The 11,135-nt window shown below is 43.4% G+C and overlaps 1 protein-coding gene across 1 annotated transcript; it reads left to right on the forward strand.

The window, feature by feature from the left end:
* The first annotated feature begins 2,061 nt into the window (after positions 1 to 2,061).
* On the forward strand, positions 2,062 to 10,758 carry mpzl2b (myelin protein zero-like 2b). Its single transcript, XM_062535983.1, has 5 exons — positions 2,062 to 2,785; positions 6,232 to 6,413; positions 7,001 to 7,211; positions 8,043 to 8,232; positions 9,726 to 10,758. The coding sequence occupies exons 1-5, from the start codon at positions 2,731 to 2,733 to the stop codon at positions 9,898 to 9,900; spliced, it is 813 nt and encodes a 270-aa protein (XP_062391967.1). The 5' UTR covers positions 2,062 to 2,730; the 3' UTR covers positions 9,901 to 10,758.
* The last annotated feature ends 377 nt before the right edge of the window (positions 10,759 to 11,135 follow it).

Below are 11,135 nucleotides of genomic sequence, written 5' to 3' on the forward strand. Positions count from 1 at the left end.
CCCAACCCCAACCTCAACCCCAACCCCAACCCCAACCCCAACCCCAACCCCAACCCCAACCCGAACTCCAGCGCCATGGACCTCCACGCCCACCCCAACTCCAGCGCCATGGAGCGCAATGCCCTCACCAACCCCAACCCCAACCCCAACCCCAGCGCCATGGAGCTCCACGCCAACCCCAACCCCAACCCCAACTCCAGCTCCATGGAGCGCAATGCCCTCGCCAACCCCAACCCCAACACCAGTACCATGGAGCACAGCGCCCACACCAACCCCAACCCCAGTACCATGGAGCACAGCGCCCACACCAACCCCAACCCCAGCACCATGGAGCGCAACACCGATGCCAGCGCTTTGCCAGACACCGACATGCCGCCCAGGACTCCAAGGGGCAGGGCCGTGGTGGAGCGGCCGGCTGTTAGCCAATCCCGTGGCTCTTCAGATGCCCGAGGACGCAAAAGAGGGAGACGTTCCTGAAAATGAGACTCATTGAAACCCATGGAGATGGGAAAAGACTGTTATTATGACACAGGAAACGCAATTTAGTGAGAACTGCTGCGTGACTGTGACCTCACAAGGGTCCTGTCATACTACGCTGTTCAAAGTGATCCAATTCAATTCACCCATGTGATTCTATAATTAAGCGAGATTAGTGATTTTCCTTGATTTGAGGGCTTTTTGTATTTTTTTTTTTTGTAACACTCAAACGTCTGGCCAGATCTGCACTAAAGTTAGGGGGGTTCACTTCACACTAATGCACTTTATGTCACCTCCTGGCACTGAAATTCAGTGCTGTGCAAGCAGAAAAAAAGCGAGGCTTCTAGAAACACTCCCAAAGTTAAAAATGTTCAAGGTTTTATTTTTTTTCAACAATGGGTCATTGCTTAGCTGTCTGTCTTTGCTAAGTCAAGGAGCTAGCGATTTAGCTAAATATAATGTAACATATCAACGATATGTACACAATCAATTTCTACCCCCCTTGTTTTTATGATGCGTTCATAAGCAACTGGGAAGTGGGAGAATTCTAGAGTTCAGGGGGTGCACGTCACACCTGAACTGAAGTTCCCAGTTTGAAGTGGGGGCTTTGGGAGAGCTCCCAGGAAAATATTTTGACGTCACTCAACATAGTGAACGTTCTCACTTCAAGAAGTGGGGAGTTTGGAAGTGGGAACCTTCCCACTTCCCCAGCGCATGAATACACACTACTTGGCTACAATACTCACATTTTGGAGATGAAAAAAGTGTGTCGTTGTAAACGCAGCCTTAGCATGCAAACTTATAAAACCTTGTTGTCCCTCAGTGGTGCTACTGTATGTGGAATGCTATGCATAGACTCCATAAGTAAGTGGAAAAAACTTTTCTGAAGAGCAGGCATACAGCTCAGAATTGGAGACTTAATGAGTTGCAGTCTTTAAGTGAAGTGAAAGGAACTAACAAAAGCTAACATGCTAGTTGTCTGACAGTTGGTCATAATAACAGTGATTTCAGAATCAAATTTAAGCAAGAACAGGACATTTACGCACTCAACACGCCCGTAAAGTGTCAATGTAAACAAACATGTTTTTTTTCCACCATCTCTGTTTACATTGAATCTCACGTTGAACTTAAAGCCCATTAATATTATTATGCATAAAGTCTGTAAATATAATTTAAACTAAATAGTTATACAGTAATATCCCCCAGCCCATGCTTGTCATGGAAACCATATAGTCCAAATTTGTTTTATATAAGCTGTAAGCATATTTATACATACTTCACTGAAGTGGAATTTTAACATTTCGGTTTGCTGAAATTGACTCGCTTTTGGAGCCAGTTCCCTATGGCAGTTAGTGGAACTGCAGGTTTAGGATCTTTTGTGTTGGGGCCATTATAGACTTCTGTCTTTGAGTTCAACAACTAATGATGCAGTCAATGGAAGAGTGACATTGCATTCATGACACCACAAAACCAACAGAATTCTACGCAGAGCCTCTTCAAAATTATGTTTTTTTTTTTTAATTAAATTAAATTGGTGAACTTATTGCAGCACTTTTCTTTTATTTGGGGGGGGGGGGGGGGGGTGCTTGGGGTGACTGAATGAAGGAGCTAGTTCTGCAATGATGCAAGTAAATAAAATTGTACTTTACCTGATTTTTAACTTCATAATGTTTATGATCTGAGTTACAAATTAACATGATTTAATTTCATGTCAAATAAAATACAGCATGAGATTGTTGTTGTCAATTGTTGTTGTTGTTATGGCGATCTGCTCCTGAGCAAGCCCACTCTTGTAGCTACTTGAAGATACATTTCTAGTCAAGGGTGGCCATCCCCAGCAGAGAGCAGCAGAAGATAATGCAACGTAGGCTATTGCCTCTATGTAACAGGCTTTCTCATCACACGCAACACAAACTGTTTGTCATAATTAATAAATCACTGCTTAAACATAGAATAATTCGTTCGTCCAAGGCTATGTAGCCCATTTGAAGCATTTAAAGATTGTGTTTAATACTGCATCGAGGCTTCAAACGAGCGCAGGTAGGCGAAACTTCTTCATGGAAACAGGTTTCACAAGACCTGTCGATGGCTCCGCCTCTTCAAGAAAAAAAAGTTTTCAGGCTACCTTGTGAAAGTTAGAATGGTCGTAACAGCGCCAGACTCTTTTTTAAGCTGTATCGATTAATCTGTAAATGTTTACAATATAAAGTTTATAATTTTAAAAGTCTTGTCTGCCGAGGCCCAATTCATCCCATGATTCGAAAATGGATATGCTTGTTTGCTGTGCTGGCTGGTTTCGCCTCGCCAGGTGAGTGAGTAGCCTAGGTGTTCTGTTGCAGAGAAAAAGATCGGCTGGCTCAGCCTACTAGATAGACAATTCCCTAACAATCTGGGAAAGGCTATTCCAGTCTATTCTTCATGGTTGCCTACGGAAGTAGACATTTTTAGTCTAGTTTAAACTGTAGTGTACACAGTCGAAATCTAGGCTATTTCGTGAAGACGAGTCGTAGCCTATTTGTCGTGTGTGTGTGTAGGCCTATGTGCAGTGTGTCCGCCATTTACAAATAACGTCAAAAGTGGCTCACTCGCAGATTTCTCGCGAATTTCTTTTTATTAAGTCTACTAGGTTTACAACGTTAAATTCATAGCTCCAGACAGGCTACAATGTAGCCTTTAAGTAAGACTAGGCTACCATTCATTTGGAATCAGATTGTTTGACACCTGTCGCAGCTGGGGAAGACCTGATTTTATCATCCTATGCTGAGGCTGACATGGAACTCAACCAATCGACAAAATGCTCTCCGAAGAGATTACAGTAGGCCTAGCCTAAATGGCAAATACCTTTACAAGTTGTTTAGAGAGGGTGCCTAGCATGTAACAGCCCATTAACATTTGGTAGGCCAAGCCATTGTTCAGGAAACACTTCCCACCTGTTTTCACGCCAGATAAGCAATGCAATCTCTGATATAGGCTACTGTAGCCTAGCCCACTCTCAATCTCTGATATACTGTGGCCTAGCCCACTCAATGCAATCTCTGATATACTGTAGCCTAGCCCACTCTCAATCTCTGCTGCCACTCATTGGAATCGCAAGTGGATGAGTAATGAAGGGCAAAGTATCAGCATATTATAAGGAGTGGTCCAACAGGAGATTTCATCCTTGCCATGCCATTATTGTTATGACTGTGTGTGTGTGTGTGTGTGTGTGTGTGTGTGTGTGTGTGTGTGTGTGTGTGTGTGTGTGTGTGTGTGTGTGTGTTTGTGTGTGTGTGTGTGAACAGTTGCATAGCAGAGGTATGTAGTGTAGGGTAGTTAAGGGGAGTGGTGGTGTAATCTACATAACTTCTTTAGTCAGTGTCTTGGAATCGGTAGTTTGAATGCTCTAGTCTCATAGTCTCTGAATGCTATAGGACTGTTTGAATTACTATAGTAAACCATTTTCCCCAAATGTCTACATGAAGTCGCCAAGTCAAGTTAATAAGCCTGTTGTCAGTGTAAATCACTAAATTATTAAATTATTATTTATATTCTTAAAGTCAGAAATGATAAGAATCTGTGTTTGGATTAGACATAAAACTGATATATGTAGGCTGTTAATTTCAATGTTTTTTGTGTATTTTGGACTGTACTGTACTGGGGGGGATTTTAAACGGCAAGGTGCTGTGGTCTATGTATGATCAAGCATACCTTCCTCTGTCATGCAATAATTTCTCTCTCTTTTCAATATGAAAATCATAAAAATAAAGCAATTAGTGGTTGTTGTAGTGTCATGACATTTTGAGATGTCCATAGAATGATGCTGGTTGTAGGCTAATGGATGGAATGTGTGTGTAAAACCAGAAGTGAAGGTATGCTGATGTTTTTATTTCCTGATGAGTTCCTGCATGCTAGATACAAAGATAAGCTGTTTATTGTGGCATTGAGATTCCCAGTGCTCAACTGCTTTGACTCTTTTGGTTTATTTCAAAGTGAAATGTGTTTCCAGGAAGTTAAGTCAAGACAGGAGTCTCCATACAGTGGTTATTTAACCCCAGGTGTCTCTTGCACGCACATTTCCCCCCGGTGACAATGCACCCAAACATTTAGGTAGAAGTCTCTAAAATGCCAAGGTTAGGAGAAGAAACATATCAGTTATTTACAGTTTCCCCCTGGTTGTTTTCCTGACATGTCCAACTCCTTATTTTGACCCAAGGTCAGCTGTTAATGTTCTTTGTGTGATTCAATGCTTGTTTAGTCTGCTGCAGTATAAAATGGCTGCAATGCAAGTCACAGCACAGTCACATTTCACATTATTCAGATTCCTTTATTTATTTATTTTTGTAATGATTTTTGCTTGGAACCTAAAATACAGGACAGAAGGTAGTGTCACAGTGGCAGGTGTTTTTTGGCCCGCCATTTTTCATATAGATCTGTTTCTTGAGGTCACAGAGAACTGTCGGTACGGGAAAAAAGCTACATCTTTAAAATCTCAGTGACTTCAAAAAAGCGAAACAGAGATCTATGAGAAACATTGCCTTTTCCCTTCACGTCCCCTCTTGATTTCAAAGACAGACTCTGAGGCAGAGAGGCCTGGTGAACTCACACAGCTGACAGTTGCCAGGTGTTCGCCCATAAAAAGGGTTGAAATTGAAAGTAAGTGACTGTGTATGTGTCGGGTGTATTTCATACACAATATGGCAACCTGGTAGGTGTCAGACTAACAGAAAATGAATGGATCAGTGATTTTTGAACGAAGTATGATGGCCATGCAAATTACGAGAGTTTTCCGGGAAAAACAACAAAACGGGAGGGCGGCAGGAGATGAACTAAAAAAATGACAGAAACCCGGGGGAAACGGGAGTTTGGGCAGGTTTTGCCTTCTCTGTACTTGCTTACCTTGCTGCATCACCTGCTCAGCACACATGACCTGCTGCTGTGGCTGTGGCTGTGGCTGTGGCTCCAACCCACAGCTTCTTTCTGGTGCACAGGACCCAGTAGGAAGTTGTGGCTACTGCTTGTCTTTGACAGTGGAAAGCGTTGCTTCCTTTAATAGCCACGGTTGGTGCTTCAGTCTGCAGGGGCACGATGATCCTAAGCAGTGTGAGCTCTGCGGCTGTAGCTCAGACTTGCTGCCAGGCAAAATAAGCCAAATGCTAAACACTGTTTTGAAGTGTTCTGTGTGCTGCCCCATTGGCTGCTGAGGCTCCACTTGAAATGATTGGCTGGCTAGAGAATTCTCATGGTTGAAATCCAAGCTGTTGTGGTTCTGGTGTTAAATGACCACATCGCATCAGATCCATTTGTCATGGTGTCAGTGATTCCCTGGGGCCTTTAGGAATTATGGAGAGAACTCGGGTCTGGCTCAGAGGTAGAGCTTCAACCATGAAACGATTAATCGATTAGTTAGCAACTATTACATTTATTGCCAACCATTTTGGTAATAAATTCATCGATTTCCGTATTTTTGTTCCAGGAAAGCGCCTTAAAATTTGCTGATTAACTTCAACATTTTCTGCTTCTAACAACTAATTGATTAATTGAGAAAACTATGAAAATATTTGTTAGTTGCAGCATTACCGAGAAGTATGAAGATGATTTTACTTGTAAGTTAACTTCTGTGTCCCCCTGTCAACTGAATACTGAATAGGTGTCAGTGTGTCTCTCTGTGCGTGTGTAATGCATTGAATGACTGAATGTTCTGGTTATCTTTGTCTTGACTGTAAACAGAGAGATTTGTCTGTCTTGCTGATTAACCCGTAACCTTGTGACCCACAGGTCTGGTCCATGTACAGGCCATAGAGATATACACCAAGGCCAAACAGGTGGAGGCGGTTAATGGCACCAGCGTAAAACTCCATTGCACGTTTAAGTCGACGGAGCCCATCACCGAGGACTCGGTGTCTGTGACTTGGAATTTCCGGCCACTGAAAGCTGGGAAAGCTGGGACGGAAGAAACGGTGAGGAATCTGGGAACAGGACCAGAGAGCGGGAAGGATAGTGGGAATACATTCACGGATATAATCTGGGAACAGGACCAGAGAGCGGGAAGGATAATGGGAATACATTCGTGGATATAATCTGACATTATCTTAATTTGGAGTTGAGGAATGAACTCCAAAGACAAGGGCAATGTAGCCTACAATGATGCTCACTGCTAAAATGACTTTTGACATTGTAATTTCCCGCCTATTAATCAAGGTTTAGGCTAGACACAGATTTTGCACAATTTATTTATTTATACACAGCAATGTCTTTCATTTCTTCATTCTTCTTCCTGAATAATACACTGATCTGATTCTGAATAATTAGGCTACTGAGCACTGTGGTTAACACAGAGTTTTATCTTTTTTAATTTGGGTAAAACACAGTCCTGTGGTTTATACACTATTCAGCTAATTCACAGCTATTTGAGATTTGTAGTGCGTGTGTAGTGTACATTTCACCGGGGTCCAGAGTTACTAATTCATCTCTCTTGAGGGGGTTAAGCGTGGTGGCACAGCTCTTGCCTTTGCTCTAAGTTCGTCTTCTAAACGTTTGCTCTCAGGTGTTTCACTACCGCGAGGAGCCGTACCCTCCGATGGAAGGCCGCTTCAAAGGCCACGCGGTGTGGTCAGGTGACGCCATGAACGGGGACGTGTCCATCTCGCTGCTCGACGTCCAGTTCAGCTTCAACGGCACCTATAGCTGTGAGGTGCGCAATCCCCCAGACTTCCAGGGCTTCGCAGGGGAGCTTGTTCTGAAGGTGGTGAAAAAAGGTGAGAAAAAGGTCTCGCTCTTATTTTCTTATTCACACATTTTAGCCACTGTGATGTCCTGCATCCACCCTTCAGTCTATGATGCGAAATGCAAAATGATTGGATAACGGGAATGTCCATCACTTGATTGACACATGGATCTAATTGGTCATGTATGTTTAAATTTGAATGGCTGAATGCAGAGTGCAGAACCGTCCTGTGATATTCTCTTGGGGCATCTACTGGCTACAGAACACAAAGCCACAGTTCATGTGTTTGTCTCTATTGTTGATATCAGACTAGATACTGTATGGTGTGTTTCATTACCTATGTGCACATGATCAAGAGTTGTTGTGTTTGATGGTATTTGCAGAGATGGTTTTGAAAGATGGTGCGTATTTTGATATTTATACTAACGTAGATCGTAGAAAACGCTACAGGCCAGTTTCTCATACATGGATCAAGCCTAGTCGTTGACTAAAATAAAACTTGGCTGCAAATCTCCATATCTTAATCCATGTATGAACATCTGTCTCTACATAATAGAACGTAGACTGATAGAAAAAGTAGAACATTGTGTGTTTGGAATAGAATTTGTAGTATCCTAAAATCTTACCATCATAGTCTTTCACTGCCCTCTCCAACATGAATGGTGTAAATTAGTAGTCTTGCACATTATGGAGATTGTGCTGGGTGGAATTAAATCACTATAAGATCACTAACCTGAAACCTAATCAAAGCCCAGCATGAAAGACGAAGTAAACAAGCTGATCATCGGAGTAGTGGATGGCGTTGTGTCTGGGTGGAGGCGTTTGTGGTGTGCAATGTCTTCCTCTCCCCCTGTGTCTCCAGCCTCCGTCTCCGAAATCGGAATCTTGGCGGCGTCGGTAGGAGGCGGCATCGTCGTGATCGTCGTCCTTCTGGCGGTGGTGGTGGTGGTGCGCAAGCGATGTCGCCTCAAGGGTGACCATGAGGACCATGAGGACCACGAGGACCAGGAGGTGGAGTTGAAGGAGCGCAAGTGGAAGGACCCCACTGTCTGGTGAGAGACGGCCCCTGGCCCGCCCCGGGTCTCCTGGGTCTCCTGGGTCCCCCGCTGGCTCTTGGACGCTGAGGAAGGTCTTGAGGGGGGTTGTGGTCATCAGGCTCCTCGGTGGTGTCGGAGTCTCCTCTCTTTCCCCTGAGTTTCACTTGGTGTTCGGCCATACAACAGGGAGTGAGGAGCTCGCTTAATGATAGATATGAGCTCCATACTTGACTGAAACATTCCAGTGTGGCAAAATGCTGTACATATTCACATATGTGATTATTAATACACAAATCTAGTTTTTTTTATATATATATATTTAGATATTCATAGATTTTATATGTTGAACATCATGATTATGTAGATTTAACAGATTTTTTTTTTTAATTCTGTGCTATTGCTGGCTATAATATTTTGTATAACTCTAGAAAACTATTCACAACTCAAATTCCCTGCATTGAAACATTTCTTTGTCTCTCAAATTGGCAAAACAGAAAAGGGAAATGGAAAAGATAGAACTGGTCCAAAACCACAGTGTTATTCTGTTCAAATTATCCTCAACTGGCACCAGTACAATCTAGGCCGTGTGCCCTTAGTCACACTTATTTACAGTCCTTCAATCTGAAATGTACAAATCCCTGTAGCTTTCCAGAGGTGACCAATAGGTCTGCCCGCCCAAAGAATAATGACTAGGTCTTTTTTCCCCCCAAAAATGAACAAAATCCATTCAGCAATCGTTTACAAGGGCTTTTCCATCTTAGGTTGCCACTGGTGTCAGTTGAAAATAAGCGGGTTGCATTCCTGTCCTACAGATCCGTTTATGAAAGCGATACCTTTATTATTTATTTCATCAATAATGTCAACGACTGTAGGACAAGACTGCAGCCAGTCTCTCTTGGTCTCTCTGTCTCTCTCTCTCCCGGGAAGCTGATCGGTGGGATATGTTTGTGTTTGATTGGGAGGTAAAAAGGATGTGGTATGTTTGGGCTGGGCTGAGCTGGAAGGTTGGTTTGTCGTTTTGCCTCTTCTAACATCTGGCTCTGAGAGACTTTGACTGGACTGACGTCGCTCACTGCGAACAAATCCGATCCCACGCTGTCGGTCCTGCGACTCGACTCGGGCCAGTCAAAGGCTCCTGGGACTTCATCTCAATGCCTGCGGGACGTGGAAATGGACGGCGGTCTTGTGGAGGAGCAGCGATGCGCTCCCTGGCCTCCATCTCCACGAGAGGAAGCAGACCTCTGGCGCTCTCCTAACACAAGGGCTTGTGGGTAATCAAAGGCCAGCCATGTTTCTTTCCCAGGCTGTGGTAAGCTTTCAGGGACAACAGAAGGTGTGTGTAGGTATTGGTGGTTCTGTGTGTGTGTGTTTGTGGGACTGAATGTTTTGCATACTTGTGAATTATGTGTGACGTGTGTATGTCTGGACATGCACAGTACTCTGTGTGCTAGTGTGTGTGTGTGTGTGTGTGTGTGTAAGCTTATGTGCTCATAAACCTTGTATGTTAGCAAACCAGAGGAGGCCATCCACCTGATGGTAGCGCAGAAGGTTCTGGAGGTGGACAGCGACGATGACGACGATGATGAAGACAGTGATGATGATGATGACGAAGATGATGATGACGAAGATGATGATGATGATGACGATGATGACGATGACGATGATGACGATGATGATGATTAGAACAGATAACCTCTGCGGCAGAATGCTGAGCTGTAGCAGGAGAAAGCAGACTTTGAGACAAGACAGTCATGACGTGACTAGCCTTCTCAAGCTACAGCCGGCTACTGTAGATGTATCCATCTACAGTACCAAGTAAACACTAAAGAATGCAGTCCATGCTAGGTGTACCACCATCACTTGATCTCCTTCAGTTCTACCCACTAAAAATTGGCCCTTTAAATGCTGTTTTGTGCAAGGCCTGATGAGAAAAGTGAGCTCACTTGCTACTGATATCTTTCTAGTGCTGGAATGGACCAGGTGATGTGGTTGCTGCAGCTTTGTGTGTGTGTGTGTCTGTCTGTGTGTGTGTCTGTGTGTGTGTTTGTGTGCTTACGTGTGTGTGTGTGTGTGTGTGTGTGCCTGTGCCAGCAAAGAGGTGTGTCTACGAAACAATTGTCAACTCTTGCTGTATCATGGTGTGTGTGTGTGTGTGTGTGTGTGTGTGTGTGTGTGTGTGTGTGTGTGTGTGTGTGTGTGTGTGTGTGTGTGTGTGTGAAAGAAAATGTGAGAAATGTGGGTGTGGTGTGGTGAGAGACAGACAGACAGACAAATGTAATTGATGTTTTACAGGTTTTGGATCATGAAGGTGTTTGTATTTGTAGTGTACAATAGTGGGATAGAACATTTTATATGTATATAAGATTTATTGCTGAGAATATTGCACTGCCTTTTTTACATTCTTGTGTCTTAATGTATGTCAAACAGATCAACTCTTAACATATGCAACATCCTCCATATTCTGTAACATTCCCCATTGTCTGTAAATTGTACAGATGTGATTGTATTTTAAGAACAAATAAAAAATATAGGTTTTCTGAGTGCTGCTGAATTTCCATTAGTTAGAAATAGTTGCATAGACTGCAGCATGCAGAATCTATCCAAACAATCAGTCTCTGCACGACTAAACCTGTAGGCCCAACATGTCCATGCTTGTGCGAGGACAGGGAAAGAGGAACGGATGTCTTTTTGTCTTCGTCTTTTGTTGACTATTAATTCAGCTGATATGGGAATGTTAGTAAATTAACGTTCTAAAGAATACTTGGGATTTTAGAACCTTACATTGTGGCGGAATAGAATCTTTTGTTAGAATGTTCCAAACTGCCCTGCTGAAGGGCCTGTCCGGCCCACGTCTCTGGCTTTGTGTTGCTCCTCGTCTCACTAAACCTGAATGGGTCCGATTCAGTTTGACACGGACC

Source organism: Sardina pilchardus, chromosome 5, assembly GCF_963854185.1.
Source record: "Sardina pilchardus chromosome 5, fSarPil1.1, whole genome shotgun sequence".
Classification (NCBI taxonomy): domain Eukaryota; kingdom Metazoa; phylum Chordata; class Actinopteri; order Clupeiformes; family Clupeidae; genus Sardina; species Sardina pilchardus.